Source organism: Elaeis guineensis, chromosome 3, assembly GCF_000442705.2.
Source record: "Elaeis guineensis isolate ETL-2024a chromosome 3, EG11, whole genome shotgun sequence".
Lineage (NCBI taxonomy): Eukaryota > Viridiplantae > Streptophyta > Magnoliopsida > Arecales > Arecaceae > Elaeis > Elaeis guineensis.
Window position 1 is genome coordinate 10,479,948 of NC_025995.2, and position 19,978 is coordinate 10,499,925.

The 19,978-nt window shown below is 38.0% G+C and overlaps 1 protein-coding gene and 1 long non-coding RNA gene across 2 annotated transcripts in view; one reads left to right on the forward strand and one right to left on the reverse strand.

The window, feature by feature from the left end:
- LOC140856428 (uncharacterized) overlaps positions 1 to 10,006 on the forward strand; it is a 26,373-nt gene extending 16,367 nt beyond the window's left edge. The window contains exon 2 of the long non-coding RNA XR_012139626.1: positions 9,109 to 10,006. This is a non-coding gene — a long non-coding RNA (uncharacterized lncRNA). The remainder of the gene's footprint in view (positions 1 to 9,108) is intronic.
- LOC105042205 (protein argonaute 10) overlaps positions 1 to 19,411 on the reverse strand; it is a 24,028-nt gene extending 4,617 nt beyond the window's left edge. Inside the window, 21 exon segments of the mRNA XM_073253646.1 lie at positions 6,565 to 6,638; positions 6,728 to 6,863; positions 6,967 to 7,030; positions 12,348 to 12,410; positions 12,706 to 12,848; positions 12,932 to 13,069; positions 13,732 to 13,853; positions 13,935 to 14,091; positions 14,192 to 14,314; positions 14,504 to 14,575; positions 14,722 to 14,829; positions 14,948 to 15,064; positions 15,163 to 15,298; positions 15,627 to 15,733; positions 15,826 to 15,935; positions 16,069 to 16,202; positions 16,311 to 16,329; positions 16,332 to 16,459; positions 16,797 to 17,005; positions 17,366 to 17,921; positions 19,206 to 19,411. Of these exon segments, the coding sequence (XP_073109747.1) occupies positions 6,565 to 6,638; positions 6,728 to 6,863; positions 6,967 to 7,030; positions 12,348 to 12,410; positions 12,706 to 12,848; positions 12,932 to 13,069; positions 13,732 to 13,853; positions 13,935 to 14,091; positions 14,192 to 14,314; positions 14,504 to 14,575; positions 14,722 to 14,829; positions 14,948 to 15,064; positions 15,163 to 15,298; positions 15,627 to 15,733; positions 15,826 to 15,935; positions 16,069 to 16,202; positions 16,311 to 16,329; positions 16,332 to 16,459; positions 16,797 to 17,005; positions 17,366 to 17,815 (2,610 nt within the window). The 5' untranslated portion in view covers positions 17,816 to 17,921; positions 19,206 to 19,411.
- Positions 19,412 to 19,978: the final 567 nt, after the last annotated feature.

A 19,978-nucleotide genomic window follows, 5' to 3' on the forward strand; every position in this document is an offset into this window, starting at 1 on the left:
TTCGAAAGCAGCGAAGGAAAGGACAAAGTAGAAGAGGATGGAAGTGGATCATTGAGCTGCAGAGCCACCTTTTAATCACTCTAGAGAATCAGGAGAGGCTTCCGCTCCAGATGATAAGGCACAGATTGAGGCTGCTATTCAGAAAAGCTTGGCTGATCAGTACCAATAGGAGGAGATGACCAGATATAGAGAGTGATTTGAACCATCATGTTATGAATCAAGGTCTGGATCAACGACCAGTGGAGAAAAATTCGAATTCAAGAAGACTACCTCAGTCAGAGAGTCCAGTGGTAGAGGGAGCAAACACAGCATATCATCTTTGTTGGGAGCTTTTGACAGTAGAAGGAGGTCCTCCAGAGATATTTCAGCAGGAGTCACCATCCATGATTTGGATCCACATACTTTTTTCAGCAAGAATTCAAAGCAGCAGAGGATTGACACTATGGTGAAAAGAGATAAGAAGGATATGTGGCGAGTTATTGGATCATAATTTTATTTCAGCCATATTTCAATAAATGCAGCAGACAATCCTCACTATCGATCTGCTATTTCAGCCATAGAGACTGCCGGCCAGAGTGTAGATCCGTCAGGACCTAAGAATATTTATGGTCAGCTTCTTGACGGTAACAAAGAAAATCTGCAGAGATGGATTGCTTCTTACAAGAATAAATGGTTTACATACGGATTGACAGTGATGTGTGATGGTTGGACTGATCCTACTAGATGGAGTATCATTAATTTTTTGACATACTATGATAAAAAAATATTTTTTTACAAATCAATTGATGCTTTAGATAAGATGCACGATGCCACATATATTCTTGGTCTGATGGAGGAGGTGATTGATTCAGTGGGTGAGCAATATATCGTATATGTCATCACAGATAATGGGCCACAATATAAGGCTGCCAGAGAGTTGCTGATGGAGCAGCGACCGCACATATATTGGACCCTATGTGCATATTGCATTGATCTTATATTGATGGATATTAAAAAAATTCGTAGGGTGCAGCAGGTAGTGGAGATTGTCCGGACTATTACTAGAGTCATCTACAATCACACATGGTCCTTTCATTGATGCAGACATATACTGGAGCGGAGATCTTAAGACCAAGTATCATACGATTTGCTACCAACTTATAGCACTTGATAGTCTTCTTCAGAAGAAAGTAGCCTTCATCAAATGTTTGTCAATGCCGAGTGGCAGGAGAGCAGATATGCGAGGACCGGCACTGATGAAACTCATGTGGAGAACTTGGTGACGAGTCAGTCATTCTGACAATGGACTGAGAAGATAGTGAAAGCAATTAAACTATTATATGAGGTGCTTCATGCCGTGGATAGTGAAAGATACCCCCAGATGGGCTTCTTATATTACATGATGGAGAGGGCAAAAAAATAGATCAGTGAGAATGATCCAAAGTACGCTTAAGAATTCATTAACATCATTGAGCGTCGTTGGGACTATCAGATAGGTAGAGATTTGTATCTAGCCGGTAAGCACAGATTCAAGAATATTTTAAAATATATTTTTTTTATATTTGTAAAAATATACTTAATCAATTATGAAATTTATCTGCAGCTTATTATTTGAATCTGAGATTCCAGTATACCATTCCTGGGATAGATATGGATAACAAGCTTCTTGCTGCTCTTCGTAATGTGATATATAAAATGGTGTCCAATCCAGAAATCGTATTGCTGTATCTGCAAGAGGTATGCTAGTTTAAAATAAATATGATTATTCAACTGAAATCGATCTGTACTCAATGATATATTTATAAATTTAATAAATATATTTTTTATAAACGAAACAGTTTAGAGAGGGATCAGACAGCTTTGGAGTCCCATCAGCTGTCGTAAGTAAAAAGCAGATGAATCCAGATAAATTACATATCAATAATGAGCAGCATAGATTGACATCAAATGCCTAATAATATTATAAAATTTGATATGTAATTTTGCTTTTGCAGCTGAATGGTGGATTCATTTGGAATATCCGCAGAATATTTGAGAGGTGTGGTTGTCGGTATTCTTTCCTAGATGATCTCTGCTAGTGGCTGTGAGTGCAATTGGTCGACTTTCGTCTTTATCCACAGCAAACAAAAAAATCGTCTGACACAAAAGCGCCTCAATGATCTTGCATATGTTCACTATAATCTGAGGTTGAAGTTAAAATATATTCAGAAGGAAGTACAACTCAAGTACATTAATCCGATACTAGATGATTATGCTGATGAGGACGACGAGCCGATCATCGGATGGCTTGTAGGTCAGCAGCAGGAGCCAAAGCTTGATGAGCCGGGACCCCTTCACGACCAACCAGTGTGGTAGCTGGAGAGATCAAGGTGGATCCAGGGCAATGGGTAGAAAGAAATATTCTACATAAGGTTTCAGCTGATCAGCCATAGCTTAAAGGGATACAGGGGACTCATTCATCACATGACTCTTTGTCCGATGCATCCTCGCAGAGGTTTGAACGACAAATATTTAGATGAGGTCGACAGTCAGCAACAAAACATTCATCCTCCCAACCACAGGAAACTCAGTCACAGAGAAGCACAACGAAAAAAAAAGAAAAGACAGTTGCACGTGCACCACTCTCGAGAGTACAGGAGCTATCTGACTCAAATTCGAAGATCAAGGAGAGTGATGATGATACTAGTAGTAGTCATGGATCTGATGTCAAAGAGGAACTGAAGAACAGGAGACCACTGCTTATGAGACAGCCATAGGATGATATTCGATTTACCGATGAGTCTCAATTTATACATGCCACACAAGATAGGGACCATGGTGGACGAGTCGATAGAAACTGTGGGGAGCCAATTTTATATAGACGACGGACTCCTAGAGATCGTCCAGCATACGATGCAGCTGCAGACAATCTTGCACGTGGAGTAAGATCCATGGATATATTTGGATCATTCTCGCATTATGAATCTTATTACCCGCAGCCACCTTATAATCCATATGAATATGGTGCATCTGAGGCATCGTCTTCTAGTGGTTACTATCCTATGCAGCCTAGAGCATCTTACAGATCAGATTTTACTATCGACATATTCGGATGGGCTCCTCCATAGCCATACCATCATCCCAAGTGTTGCGGCCAACTCTCTGTCGTCTGTCGTCGGTAGCGAACACCTGCAAGACAGCATCCACACAGACTAGATTGGTGTCGGATGGAGACCCTCCGATGCTTAAGTCAGAGAAGGAAGTTGGTAAACAGTAGTTTTTGAATGTAGAAAGTAGCAGAGTTCTCGTCCAGATATGGCTTACTAGTACTACTCACCTCTTTTTTATAGATGATTCTGGTACAACCGTCGAGCACGTGATCCCGCTTTTTATGACGCTAAATTATCGGACCATAAATATAAAATTAGTGGGGCGTTAATTCTCCTTAATAGCCATGACAAGTAGTTGATAACCGTTTGTGACGATTATTGTATGTTGAGCAGATTAGCCGGCCATATATCGGTAGAATCTATGAGCAACCGTCGGCTAGTAGTTCTGTTATGCCGACGGTCTAAGTCATTCGCTGTTGATCAGTAGTAGTCGAATCATTAGTCGGTCAGCCGACAGTAAATCGGCGCGGTTCGCTCGGTCGGTCGATGAAGAGTCAGAACCGCATGTTCAGTCGATGCGCAGTCAAAGTCGTAGTGACCAAAGTCAGGAGTCGGCCGGTTTACCCCAACACTAAGGATACTTCTCAGAACCAGAGTTTGAATGAGAGATCTAAGATGTCTTACAATCCAGAGAGGATACCTTATTGAATGAATATTCAGGAGTACAGTGCATCTTGGTTAGAGGGTTGGACTGATGTTCTTCCAGATTATGCCAATGATCCAGATATCTACGAGCGTCACAGACATTCGACGAGATATTAAATGCAGAGCAGATCTTGAGGTTAGTATATCATTTTTTGTGCTTTGTATTTTAAAAGTTTAGATACATTTTAATGCACATTTATATATATTTTTTTTAATTTTATGATATTAGAGTTGTAATATAATGTAAATAAATACATATTTAGAATTTTAGATCAAGAATCCCTATACCGCTATCGAACTCAAAAATTGAATCAAAATATGCCAATAATATGCAATATAATATAATTTTAAGGTTGTATTTATGAATTAATAACTTGGAGATCAAAAAAAAAAAGAAACAAAACAAAAAAAATTATACCGATATCCAACCGGTACGCCGGAGCGTACCATGTCGGTACGATACCAGTACCGTATCATACCGGCCCGATGTCGGTACGCACTTCGGTATCGATATAGTGGATCTTGTCTGTACCATTTTTTAATTCAAAATTAATAACATGAATTTTTCATGAAAAATTATGTAAAATTTGGTAAAATAAATTCACAAAACAAAACTCTTGATTTGGTACTGGATGCTCATTGCTTATGTTTTGATTTGTTTCTTTTATTAAACTAAAGATTTCTGTTTTAAGTTGAATGTTTAAAAATATATCGTATAACAATTTGAATGGAGACAACTTTTAAATTTTTTAAGTAAACTTCATTATTCCAGAAAGGAAAAGCTATTTGTAATAGAACTATAAAGGCATTAAACCAAGAGATAACCTCAAAAGAAATATAAATATATATATATATATATAAAAGGAAGATAACTGAAAGAATATATATGGTTATGCTTTTAGAGTAGTATGTTAATGACCATAGGGGCTCCATGGATTAGGGCTTAATGCTCGTCTGCTCATCTTTTATTTGCATAAACCCTCAACTAATATCTCTCTCCTTCATCTTCTCAAGCCTTCACCTAGTGCTCTTCATTCTAATCAGATAATTAGGGTATAGATTGAATTAGTTCTTTCAGATACATCTGAATCCTACATCTCCTCAAAGAATACTTTATCCAACCACCTACCGGACACAGATATTTGGAAAATAGCTGCAAGAGGCAATTTCAATTTGTGTTTCACAAGAAGGTTCCTTGATTTACAGATCTAGCCGCTTCTTGCAATACACTACATGTCAGCATTAATTTTCTTGAATTAACTCAAGGATCACTTCAGGTTATTTTTGAAAAAGTCCTGTTTTTCTTTTTTGGTCACTGATACCATTGATGTACAACCAAGGTGGTCAAAACAGCTTTTCATGGTCATTGATACCATTGATGTACAACTCAGATGGTTGGAACAACTTTTCATGGTTATCTTCATAGTTATGATACAATCTGTTGCAGCCAAGGGCACTTTCAACCTTTTGTGGGTTTAAGAGTCCCACTCCCATGTGCAACCAATCACCTGACTAGTCTTAGCCAATCAAATTGGACTCCAAGCTTTTTTTCTTCTCTCTGTCTCTCTCCCCCTTAGGAGAAACTTCCTCTTTCGCTTTGCTTGGCAATGTCTCCCAGGAACTTGTTTATAAATTTAAAAAGTTAAAAACACATCCTAGTACATTGCAATATATTTTTTTTTCATTAGTTTTTAAAAAGGTATGTCATCTTGGCATCGAGCCCTGTATTGATGCCACCTGGTCACTGTCATTGCACCTGGTACAGAGTGGTTCGGCACATAGTTTGCCCCCCATATTGTATATATCGGTACCAAACCAGTATGGTACGTCCCATACTGTCTAGTTCTATGTGCTATGGTGCATCTTAGTTATTAGTGTCGTGTGAAATCCTTTTTTCCTAGTGTTGCTTCTCTGTCCAAATTCACCTTTACCAACCTTTAGCAATTCCAATGTCAACAAAGTTATGAGTTTACTTAACTAGACTCCATTTAGACTTGCTGATTTAAAGAAGACATAAAATTTACTTTCTTCTCCTTGAACTGAAATATTAGGCCCCCCTACTCATGAGTAGGTTGTGCTCCAAAAAACATGGTTGAAGAATGTTTTTTGCACAGAAAGCCATAGACTGGACTTGAGAAACACTTCCAGGTAGCATCCCCCAAGCTATGATTCAAGAAGAAATAGAGATGGTAATTAGATGAACAACTCAAATTCATAGTGCTATCAAACAAGACAGAATGTTCAGTGATAAGAATAGATATAAACATTTTTAATGCCTTTTCTTCACAGAATGTTGTTTTCCTCAACAATAGGAATAACCCTGTTCTAAAGGAACTCTACTGAATTGTGTATTGTGAGATGTATATCCTATTTGATAATCTTGAAGGTTTGCATGAGATTAAGTCATTGTATCAGGTAAGGTAGTATACGTTAAATATATGCTTATTTAACTGAATCAATTCCCTCCATCAAGCTTAATATGCACTGGTACCTAATCATTGGTGATATGTCCCATAACAAATCATCATACTTAATAGAAAAACAATTTAGACAACTTGCTGCCTGAAGAGTTGGCTCCAGACCATAATGCTGGCAAATCACATTTTCCATGTTTATTGCTGAACTCATCTGGTTATTATGTGCAGTAGTATTTAATTGTCTTCCATTTTCCTGAGTCTAAACTGAGTTTGATGTGATTTAACTGTAGTATATCTTGTTCTCCATCCTATGCACTGCTTCAGCTAATCATAGACAAATTTATGATTGATGTCTCAAATAATAATATGATCACCTGAATTCCAGCGTGGCTACATAAATAGAAGTCAAACTCTGTTGGATGACAGATTTTAGAATCAACCACAGTGCCTGAATAAAAAACAAAAAAAAAGATCTATATCAGAAAAACTCCAAATATATCTACCTTAAAGTCTACATAGCTTAACTTAAGAATGTACCGGGTAAAATATTTCCACTCTTGTCAGTGCTAGCTCGATCCTTGTGATTGTTGGCAAAGAGTCTTGTATGATGCCTTTTTTGGACCACAATGAAAGTCACTGGTGGTTGATAATTTGGTTCTAGGGAGGCACAAGCCTGCATATAATTATGCACTATTTTATTAGGTCAAAGGAACTTCTGACACTATATATTTATATGTCTAACCATTAAAGAAAAAATATGCAAAAATTTTACTAACCTTCCGGATTGCATCTAGCTCATAGAGCAAAACTTGGTAAAACTGCCCTTCACTCACACCATCCCTGAAAGCAAAAACATCCAAAAAATATTGGTGAATTTGCATAAGTTATATGAATATGTTTATTAATTGTTTAAATATTATTCAAATAGTTGTTGAATATATGGACATACACCGCTTTGTCATGCATTTCATAGATGTGCCAAATGTGACAGACTATGCCATGTATATTTGTTGAATTGCCTCGATGGATTCACAGTAATTGTTCATTAGGTAACTTGCTTCAGGGTTGGGAATTGTCTTACCTAGCTGGTTGCAATACCCTAGGTGACTCACCATAAGAAATTGCCATGCCTATTGCCTTTGAGTTCAATGCAGACATCCTATCAATTTTTAATGTGTAGCTGCCTAGGCTTAGTAGCTTGTTGACGAAATCTAGAATCCTGACCACCACTGGTTGCTGCAAAGTTCATCATCATCACAAAACCTTAAGGTCCACATCCTCCCCCCCCCCCAATTCTTAATAAATATTTTGTTTTTTCCATCTATTTGTCACTGCATTGGTGCTCTGCCGTGGTGCCAATTTCTATAGGTCGTTTAATCCTAATTTGGAATTCCCCCTCCCATAAGCACCTTAGGGCCAATCATGAGCGAAAGAAGCCAGTTTGAAGCCATGTGATTTGATTTACTCAAGCTGAGTTGGATTCAGCTCTTCTTGCATCATTTCATCCGTACAACCACAAGGATTCCCTCTCCCTCCCCCTGCCACCCCTCTTTCTCATCTTCTTCATTGAGTCTTCACAATTTTTGATTCTTTGGGATGATAGTTCTGGCTTCATTTTTGTCTGCCTTTTTGTGGATCATGTTCTAAGTAGGTTCTTCACATCACTTTCCTAAAGAAGATATTTCATAATGTTTATCCATGTCCTCTTCAGCCTTTCATGTTTTCTTTATCATTGATTGAGTGCTGAGGTATATTCTCTTCAGAATACTCTGAATTCATGAGGCACTAATCTATCTCAAACATTTAATTATATAGGATTATCATTTTTTTAAGAACAAAAACATGTTGCTTTTTTGAAACACACATGATTCATTGTCACTAAATGCTCAATATAAAACATGTTGTAAAGAAATTATTTGATGTTTACCTAATCTTCTATGTTACAGTGTTCTTTTTGTTCATCCACTTTGCCCTCGCCTCCAATGCACTGAACGGTCATGCTAACTGAATGAGTTGCTATACTGAGCACATGATGTGTCATCTTGTACCTTCCCATGATATTCTTCTACAGTTGGATCTGACTGTTTATACATGTTACAACTTACAAGTAACAATCCAAGTATTAAGTAGCTTGATGTCCAAAATGACAAGCCACCATCATTTAGGAGCATTAGGTTCTTCAGCCTCATCAACTGCTAAATGAATTTACATAAATAAGATTTGCCCCTAGATTGATGAAGCATGATATGGTTATTCGCTCTGCAAATATAGTACAATATTGTATGTACCATTTACACTAGTAGCTAGTTTGACCATTGTGTATACTTCATGGTTGAGTTTTGAGGTTGATGATCCTCCTAATAATGCTCCACGATTAGCTCATATTCTTCCTCAGAGACTCTGATGATCTCACCTCAGAAGAAAACCAAGAGAAATCATCACAAGCTCTGGTATTACCAAAGTATTGGGTGGTGTCTCACATTATAACTGAAGGTGTTTGTCTATCATACTATCTCTAAACTAGATGTTGCTTTGGATCAAGGAATACTGAACTGACACTGATTAGGATGGTTTGGCCATGAAACTCTCCCCCTCCCCCCCTCAACTTGCCTGAAATGACCTCTCAAAGACCAATTATGCCCTAGCTTCTTTGAGCTGCTCTCTCTCTTTTGACACCAGCCCCACTGACAAGGTAAGTCACCCTCCCCCTCCTCGCTGTTTTCCTCCCTCCCCAGTGGGTTCTCTCAAATCTTGATCATGCCCTAGTCTCAAACTCCCAATCATGCCCTCGCTCCTTCGAGCAGCTCTTTCTCTCTTTCGATGCTGATAGGTATATAAATTTGCTCATAGAAGTATTAATTTATGGATCAAATTATCTTTATTCTTTTAAACTTGATACTTTTTCGTATATTTTACAGAAAAAAGCTGCACCAACATGAAGAGTCCGATCTGCAGGCTTAAAGGGATCAAACGAGATAAAAAATAGAGTTAAAATGAAATTAAATTCAAAGCCGGAAGTCAATTCAATCCAATACGAGCACGTCAGGAGTATTAAGAGGAGGGGCCCAATTGTTCAAAGCATTAAAAGAGAGAAGTTGGCTTTGGATTTCATGCGTGAAGGGAGCTGTATGCCGGCACAAAGCAGGACGCGTGGAGGTTTTGTGAATAAGCACAAACGGGGGCCTGTGCGAGAAAAAAAAATAAAAAAAGAGAAGCGAGCCGAAGTTCAAGCGGGGACGTCCATGGGCTTTTAACGTGCTGCACATGGGCTGGTTCTCATTGGTTCTTAGCATGTGCGATTGAAGCAGATTCACGCATGGAGGGAACAAATGCGGCAAAGATAAAGATGCATACGGTTTGACGCGGTGAAAGCCTGGAATGCGGAAACAGATTAACCACTAGGATGTTGGATATTAAAATTAAAAAAAAAAAATCTAGTCATCTATTTTTTTAGTTTTTATTCTCTTATTAGTCCCACATCGGAAAGATACAAAATCCTCTTCTCTCTAACACCTATAAGAAGACTTCTACACCTCCTTACTGAGAGAACTCTCTCCACTCCATAGTTCTTGTAGGGGGTCTGTGTGACAAGCAGACATACCCACCTTTAAAATTTTTTAGCCACCTTGTTCCCACTTTCTTCCACCCTTTCAACACACGAGAAGGAGAGTCAGCTAGGAGAAGGAGAGAAGTCTGGTTCTGTAAGAGATTTTATTTTCTGTTTAAACTCTAAGCCTTGTTAATGGCTTAGGAGTTGAAAATTTTTGTATCAGAATTTTTATTCAGAAATAAATTAGTTATTTTCTTTCTATTTAATTTTTGCAATTTTAATTTTTGCAATAGGATAGTTTAAATTTCTGCATCTTTTAATTCTGTAATTTTTAATTTCCGCAAGTTCAACTCCAGCAAGTAGAATTAGTCTTTATTTTATTTTTGACTTTAAATCAACTATGTCTGGCTAAGTAATCCCTCTGGGATTTGCGATGAAGCTAGATCATGAATAAAGTCTGCTTTATTCAATTTCTCTTTTCGAGCTTTTAAATTTTTAGAATTCTTCTCCCTTCATCTCTCTCGCTAAGAGACTTGATGGGCTATCATTGGGTCAGAATCCCTTCATAGTCCATGCTTGATTCGATGTAAGAGGAGATGATTGATAAAAAGATCACAATTTTTTAAATCATTTCTTCTCTTTCCATGTGGAAACCTTGATGGGTTATAGTTGGGTCAAAATCCCTTCATAGCCTATACTTGGATAACATAAGAGAAGTGAAGAAAGGAAGGATCTCTTAATTAGGGTGAGAACAAAATATTTGATGGATCATAGTTGAGTTAAATCTCTTTATGATCCATGCTTGTTCATATTTTACACCTTGATCAAGGGACATTATAAGAAAAATCATAGGAAGGCTCTCTAATTTATTGATCTAGTGGATTCAAGAGCCCTAGATCTTTTAGATAATTTACCTTCATAATTAATTAGTTTATTGCTTTGGTAGTGTATAATTCAATAAATAATCTCTTTCCTTTTTCTCTAAAGCTCGCCTGAGCAAGCATTTAAATACAATTAAAAATTCAATTCCCCATGGGATCGACTCGTACTCGTCGGATGTGCTACATTGCACACCGTGCGCTTGCGGTAAATTTAAGACATATCAGATACCAACCATCACCAATGAGATAAGTTTCCCCTCTTTCTTCTTCTCCCTTTCCCTCCTCTCAGCCGGTGATCATCAACCTCCTTCGACCCCCCTTCTTTCTCTCTCTCTCTCCAGCCCCCCTTGTCCCTCCTTCCCTCCCTCTTTCTTCCTCCATCCCTCTCCTTCTCCCTCTCCCCCTCTCTCTACCTTCTTTCTCTCCTTCCTCACCCTTGGTCCCTCTCCTTCTCCCTGGTTGGCTATGCATTGGATCGGCATGATACAAGCCTATACCGTATCGAACTAGTTGTTGACCAATATGACCTCCAATACCACTTTAGCAAACCTTGCCTTGGACACTCTTGATCCATTATACTTGTTAACCAGTTACCCAACAAAAGGCTAGTTTTTCATGATCTAACTAAGCACACGATGCACATCTTATAGTCAGTTAATACAAGACTTTTGTTCCCATCCTCTCAATGGCACTTTTTCTTTTTCATAAAGATTGACGGTGCAATATGATTTTAGTATCTACCAAACTCTTGATCTATGACTAGCATGATTATAAAAAAGGGAGGAGGAAGTGTCTTAAGTTCTATGGCATGGTCTACATGCAAGAATATATAAAATTGTAGTGTCTAGATGTGTTAATGCTCAGATCATGTATTAAATAAATGTGCAATATTTGATGATCTATGCCTTTATCATAAGCTTACATGTTTGGACTATCACACCATGGCCGATTTTTTGAATTCACTAAGAATTGATCATTAGTTTCAATATGTACACTGCAATACTTTTTCACATTTTAATTCATAAGACTCTTAGGAGCAAGATTCTCCATCTCAGTACCAAACCCCATACTAGTACTATCATATTACAATGTTGGTTCATGATATGGTACGGGATGGCAAGACATATTGTGTCGGCACAATACAAGACTGTGTATCAGTTTAGTACTGATACAGTACCGTATTGACCGATATGGTAAACCTTGCTTAGCAGTAAGGTTTTGAGTGCGAACCTACAATATGGAGCAGCACCATACTAACTGGTGCAGTACATGGACTTGGTGCACCCTCATATCAACACATGGTGATGGTATAGGTGCTATGCCAGTTACAGTAGTGTACCATGTGTTGGTATGGGGTTGTATTTGACCATACAAGTAAACTATGAATATGGGGTCTCATACAAGGCTGAAAACCTTCCTAAGAAGGGTAATGATAAGGGCCCCAATGACAAGGCTTTAGACCATACCGAGGAGGATATGGATTAGCTTCAAATTGATCAACTATATGCCTTACATTGAAATCCACCATATGTTGATCAAAAGGCTATACACAAGTAAAGAAATACTTTATCATTTGAAAAATCAATTCACCGTTAAAGCTTGGAAAAGTGGAAATAGACAAACAGTTAATCATAGGCAGCTTGTATCTAGAAGTTGGATCATATGAGTTGCTTCTCAATATAAAACCAACATTTAAACCTACACATGCTTGAAAATGTATGATAACCTGTAAAATATGATCCTCAATGGCTTTTGCCCGGTAGCCTTCCGAAAGGATATTAAGAGATCCCTGTGGTATATAAAAAGAAAGCATTTATCAGAAGGAAGATAAACTTCTGTTGGAATTTTAGCATAAAGAGACAAAGGTCCTAAAGCAGTTATGCTCAAGAAAAGAAAAAAAAATTCAAGTAATGATGGATGGTTGTGTGAACTATGGAACAGAAACCAGCAACGCTGGAATTACCAAATGATACTACTGAAAATTAAATAATTTCTCCATAAAGATACTTCCACATGGACATGTATTTATGGTGTACTTTAATTGAACCTATATGACTCTACCGTGGACAAGAGAACCTACATACCGAATCATGCCTCCACTAACTGTGCCCCGGACAGGATCATGCCATGTCTTACATAAATCTTGTATAAGTTCCTGCCGATGTGCCTGAGCACAAACCAGGCCGGCATATTTTGTAATTTCAGGCCAGTCCTGAGAAGCTACTACCTGCAAGGAAATGACCCATTGACATTTGAGATTTTGAACAAATATTATGGAAATTATCTAGCACTTCATAAATTTCTCGGTACAGCAGCAATTGAAGGGCTGGAGTCTTCTCCATTTTCTGGGTGAGTCACGTCTGCTCCAAATATTATAGTAGGTGTATCACTGACTAATGGTATTCTCCAACTGATTGCATCCATAAGAACAGTATTTCTTCCTCCCGTCTGCAAAACATCATATATTTCTCATGTAATCCTGCTTTTCTTTAAGTGGGACACTTTAAAGAACTTGAGCAAAAGAAAGGTCTAATATTCACAGTTTTTATAATTTTATATAAGTTATTAAACTTTCCAGGATCCAAGTTTCTTGGTTTCAGATGGTTAGCCTTGTACAATGGAAAAGCACTTGAAGATAGAAGCTAACGCATGCATCCATGAGCATGATAGCCAATATACAAAGTGTATATGACCCATGGAACATGGCCATGATTTTTTATGTGGGCAATATTTGGGCTTTTTCAGCCAATGCAAAACCAGGAAGAGAACAGTATCAACCAAAATTTCAAATAACAGTGCATATGATAAATTTCCTTCTACATGAAGTTTCAACAGGGATACCATTGTGTCTTTCATAGGAAGCTATACTTTATGATAACAGTAGATAGTTGGATACATCGACAATACACATTGAACAGCTGGAGGCATAAAGAGAACAACAAATTCGCATCAATGGACATCTATCTTGGTAGCAATGATCAGTTAAAATGGCCAATATCTCATCTTTAAAGTTTAAAGAACTTGTAAGAATGCAACTATAATAGCCATGAACAAGTAAACATACATGTATATCTATCAAGGTGCTTTAAATTAGGATGTCTCTTTTTTACCTTTACATTGATTTTCAGGGAGACATTGGCAAGATACTGTTTACTGATCCTGAAAACATGCTTTGTGAGACAGCATTGTGATATTAACCCCAGATCTGTCTCACAGATCCGCTTGAGATCCCCTGGAAATGTAAGACAATCACCATTTGACTCAAATCATAAATTTACACAGTGGGATCAAGTAAAGGACATGCAGAGTATACCATACAAAGAGCCATTATTGTTAGGCAAAATAGCTACTAGTAACTCCAATTCCTTCCCTTTGAGATTCATTGATGCATGATAGACATGCTTCAGAGCCTTCTCAACATGTTCAGGCCTGGCTGAATATATTGGAATTAGAGGTTCAGGATTGAATTCCTGGAAAAGAAAAATACAATTATAATGACAATAACAATCATAAGACAACTGTCATTTTTAACACAAGGTATAATGAAATATTTAAACATAATAAGATTACCATGCCTGAGACTTGACACATTTGAGCCAGTTCCTTGCAAAAATTGCGTGCTACACTCTCTTGGACAACACAGGAAAAGTTAATGCATGCCCACCGAGTTACCTTGCTTCCATTTATCATTTTCTATAAGGCAATCAACATGAAACCCAGGCTTCAAAAATCAGGCAGTACTTAAGAATGACATATCATATCTGGAAAACTGGATTAAGAGATGCAGCCTCAGGGAATAAAAATTGAGCAATCCATGTGAAAAAACTTGGTTGTGATTTTTTTTTTTCCAAACAGAAAAAGAAATAAGTAAAAAGGAAATACCTTGTTCATCATATTCCACTGACCAACATAAGGCAAACAATCTTTCTCCTTCCCAGTGTCATGATATTTCAACTGTAAAAAGATAACACCAAAGCAGAACGAGACAGGCAAAAAAAGTGACGCTGGATCACTAATAATGATAATGGCAACTACAATGATAATAATGATAACAACAATATAAGAATAATAATCATAAGCTGAATGAACTTAAGCACTACCCAAGGTGCAGGAAGAACTCGAGCCTCAACAGAAACTAGCTTCTCACTGATTTTGATCCCAAACTCCTTTGCATACAGATCTCGATTGTAGGCATTATGTTGAACTGTCTGCATATGACATTGGTATAAGAGGCTCAATGATACATGTGTATCAAGAAAACAAGCACTTAATTAATAAAACACATCCAGGCAGACAAATGTTTGGGACATGTGGTCCATAGAGCACCTGCAAAATGTCACTCTGTCTATCCTTCGGCCTTTGGCATTGGACTTTCAGCAGAGCAGTGATTTGCTTTTCATTTAGCCTTTTGGTGTACCTTTGCCCTCCCAAAATCTTACAAGCCTACAATTTGGATGTCAACAATGACTTTTTCAATATGACCAGCATAACTTAAAGGGTACCTAATGAATCAGTCTGACATCATAATATAATCCTTTCACCTCCATTGGCAAATAGTTAGCCTTTTTCTGGTTTCCCACTTGAAGGCAAGGAAGATGGGTATATTGGATGGTGAATCCATACATGTCCTTGAAGTATTCAACGACCGACTTCATGCATTGGTCATCAACTGGAAACCTAGAAAGTTGACCCATAATAAAGAATTTAGTCACCAACACAAACTAGCATCAAGATCCCTCAAATTTGGCCGAAAATAAACATTATAATCAAGGTTCGCCATCTTGGTACCGGACCCCATACTGATACCATCCTATTACAATGTCAATACATGGTACCGTATGAGATGGCAAGACATGCTGAGTGTCGGTACGGTATGAAACTGTATACAAGTTCAGTATTGGTATGGTACAATATCGATCGATATGGCAAAACTTGATTACAATTGATAGGAGTTGAAAAGATAATACAATCAAGCTATGTTGAGTCATCTACTCTGGGATCTTACATGAGTTCTCTAGTAGGTTGCGATGTTAATCCAGATATCCGGTACTTCCGTCGCACATGTCCTCTATGTGTTACTTCAACTTTGACTCCTCTAAGTGCTTTCTTAACCTAGTGAATATCAACAGCGAAGAGTAAGGAGCGTTAACTAACATGCGAAAGGGAAATTACACATATCTAACATTGTATAAACAAACTGATACCTTAACATGATTGGAATCAGAAAAGGGCCTCAATAATGCATCCTTTCCCAGGAGCTGAGCCACAAACTCAAGTACAGGCAGAGGCTCGATAAATGCTGCTGTAGACATGTCTAAAGAACAAAAATGAAACAACAAACATTTGAAAGGAGGAATTACAGAACTTCCAAGGCCTCCTTTCTAATGCATGCATTAACATATCAACATCATTTAATCATACAGGAATTGAATTTTAGGCAGATATACCAATATTTAGGGATAACCCCATCTGGGTAGGCCTTATACTCTGGTAAAACCCATGCCATGACTCCAAACCATCACCGAGCCTTTGTGGTGTCTTAATTTCAGGAGAGAAGAAAGATCTTCCAACAAGATAGTACCTAATATGCATAATTACATACATAGTAGGTTATATGAAGAGCTCAACCACTCATTGTACCTAAAGAAGAAGTATTAAAACCACATTAAAACCTCATTAGGATGGACACCTTTTACTCGAAAGTTCCTCAGAACAATGTCCAGAACTTGAAGAACTTCCTGTGGAGCATCTGCACGTTTGCCTACCAAAAATTGGCCAAGGTGGTGCAAGTTTGCTCTGGCAACAAACTTAATTGCCACCTTATATTCTCTCTCCCTTCTGCTTCAATTTAGCAATGTGAAAATAAATCATTACAGGAGCAGGGAATAATACTGTTCTGTGATGATGACTTGACAAAGTAGAAAAGTCCACAAAACTTGCAGCACAGATGGATAAGAACAGATATGGGAAACTCTAGAGCAAAGGAATGAGGGAAAAAAACAAAATGCTAACAAAATCCAAAAGAAAATTTTCCTGTAGATGATTGATTAGCACATTTTAAGTCTACCAAAATGTTTGGGGGTGCAAGAAAAGGAGTGCATGGTCCCATTAACAGATAAAGTAAAAGAGATTATGGGAAACAAATGACACAATAAATTTGACCACAAGTCCTTACCTGGGGCCATTAATTCCCACTTCTTCATCCACAAGCTTGATGTTGAACTCCCTGTAAGAGAAAGGGAGCTCTCCAGCTGTATACAGACTCTTCCTGCCATCATACGCAGGCAACCTCATCCCAAGATCAGATTCCCTGTATAGTTTCACCAGCTCTGCTATGATACTTCTGTTCACAGTTTTTGATGCCACCTCTGGTGTTATGTTCACCTGAAATAAACAAAATGCATAAGCTGAAATGTTACTTTTGTCCTAAAAACAAGGACAAAAACCAATATGGAGGTCAGATTGATATGTCCATTTGCACCCATTTATTTGAGAAAAGATAAGCCAACGAATTAGTATATTCATTTTTGCCATCTTGAAATGCTGAAATAAGTAAATAAAATTAATATCTAAAAAGCAATTAGAAGTGAAGAAAATATACTATTGCAATTGTAAAACATGAAAAATAACAGATGGTAGCCAGCAATGTAAATTTATTATAAGTTCGGTACTTGTTATGCTAACATGATACAAACTTCCAAAAATTATAAACAGGAGAGAGTTAGAACATATTAATTTCCTTACATCATAGTGGATTAGATCCTTGTCTGGTAGCTCAGCAAAAAAATGGTTAGCTTTTACTATACATCTAGTCCCTGCTTGACCAAGCCCAGGCCTTGGAGGAAACCCCAGAGATTTACTTGAAGAAGGGAAACCCCTCTCTGGTTCACCCAAATGACTTGCATTCTCCAAACACCCAGTTGGAATCTGGTATGTGGTTGGTGACTTCAAGCCGGATAGAGTGTCGCCTTGCCCAGCCCTTGGCACTCCTCGACCTCGTCTTCTGCTTCTATTCTTAGCAGGAGATGGGTTGTGGCTTGGCTGCTTTGCATTCTGGGGTGGTTCCTGAGGTGGTAGGCCTTTGCCATTCTGAGAGGTTTTAGAAGCCTTCTGAACTTGGTTCATGGGGTTATTAGCTTGGGCCTTGACCACAAGGTGCTGCTCTGAGCTCTCCTTCATCTGTCTTATAGGCATGGCTGCAGAAGAACTTGGAAGCAAAAACCCAACCTCGTTTAAAAACAAAGGCGTCTTTCACCAATTGAGTACCACTACCTCCTCAAAAATTTTCTGGTACCCTGTGCTGAAGCCAGAAGAAAGGAGAGAAGAAAACCTGTCAGCAAGACCTATGCAATTCCCAAAGGAAGGAGGAGAGTAAAATATAAATATATATATACATTATTAAAACAATGTACAGACCAAAGGATTGAAGCAGGGAATAAAAACACAATGTTTCTGCCACAACTCACTGTTCCTGCCAATTCATAAAACTCATTACTTTTGATTCAATATTTTTCTTGCATTGGGACAAAACTCAATGGAACCATGAGTTCCATCTTCATAAAACAAGAAACAACAACAGCAAGAACCCATAAAGTAGATAGAAGAATTTTGGTCAAAAATATAATGAACTATACAGTTCATGATATTAAACCTCTTTTTATGCGCCAAACAAATAAGCTCTTTTTGATCTTTGTATTCATTTCTGCTCTTATGAAATGAGTGATGAGGTACCCCATCTCTGATATCAAAAAAATTCATGATATTAAAGAACAAGAGTTTCGCATCACATATAAAAGAGTGAAACCTTTAAACGTTTCTTGAACTCATGAAGATGGAATAAGATTAAAATATTCCAACCAAGTATAAAAAGCATTAACAAAATCTTCTTAGATAAAGACTTACTCAGACCCTAACCCACTTCCATTCCGTAAATGAAAGGAAAGCATCAGCACATCTAATTTTCAGAAACCAAAGTCAAACAAAGACATTTATGAGGAAACTAATTAACAGAAACCCAACCTAAGAACTCATAAAATAAACACAAACCATTAAATTTGAGGGGGGAAGTCTTAAAGACCTCAACTCTTTAAGCCAGAAACTAGACAAAGGAGGATTAGAGCATAAACCCAACACCACTGTCAACTCATAAACACAGAGTTACGTTAAAAACTCATAATAATAGTAAAATCTCAATAGTAAATAGAAATGGTTACAAGTAGACTAATTACCCAGATTCAAAATAAAAATGTGAAGCTGATTCTAGAGAGCACAGCAAATTATCAAGATGACCATGACATCAAGAGGAAAGAGAGAAAGAGACAAGAGAAGGATTAGAATTCAAAAACCCAACCCCAAGACTGACATAATAGAACTGAAAAGATCCCATGATGCAGTCCCAAAAAGCCAAGCTTCCAAGAAGCATCAACTCCCCAGCTCAAATAAACATGCAGCAAGAAACAAATGCAAGCAGGTCAAAAGCAGAGCTTCCTTCCCCAGCCAAAAACAACCAGGTAAAAACAAAACCAACCCAATAGATAATAAAAGGCAACAGGGCTACAGCCAAAGTATCCAAATGCTGACTCACCAACTCAGTCCTATAGGCCTCTCCTCCTCTCCTCCACTGAAACAGAGCTCAGCCCAGTCCTCCCTTTAATCACACCAAAGGCTCAGAAAAGAGCTCTCTTTAAAGTAGGCTTGAAAGGGATATGGTGAGAAAGAGAGTGGGGAAAGCTTAAAAGGAGAAGGGCAGAGGCTGGTGGAAAGAGAGGGTGGTGAAACCCCATACACGCATGCATTAGCCTATGGTGGGCTTACACTTTCCTTTATCACGTGGAAAAGGCTATGAGGTGGTGTTTTCTTTTTTTCCAAAAATAAAAACTTTTTCAGTTGTTTCTAAGTGGGCACAAGGTTTTGTGCTGGTGTTGCTTGGTGACGGGTACTGTGCACTGACCACCAAAGACATCATCACCACACCATTTTGAAACGCTAGAACACTGCATCCCATATCCCACAAAAGAAACTGGTGCAGAGAGAGAGAGAGAGGAGGGAGAGATTGGTACCAAAATGGACCACAAAGAAATAAATGCGATGATGCACAGAAGAATAATTCGAAGCTCAGTCCTTTGGAGCCAGATGTATCAATACGCCTTCTCTCCTTCCCTCTCTAAAGCTAAGGATATCCTACGCTTGCCTACAGTGAGTGCAGTGTGAGTGCTAGGATCTTGGTAGTTTTAGGCCCAACCAATAAACTTTTTCCATCCACCTATCCCACTGGCTATATTCCGGATATCATATCAAGGGTCAGGTAGTGGACATAAGTTAGCATATGATTCGCTGGCAAATCTGATTTGATATACA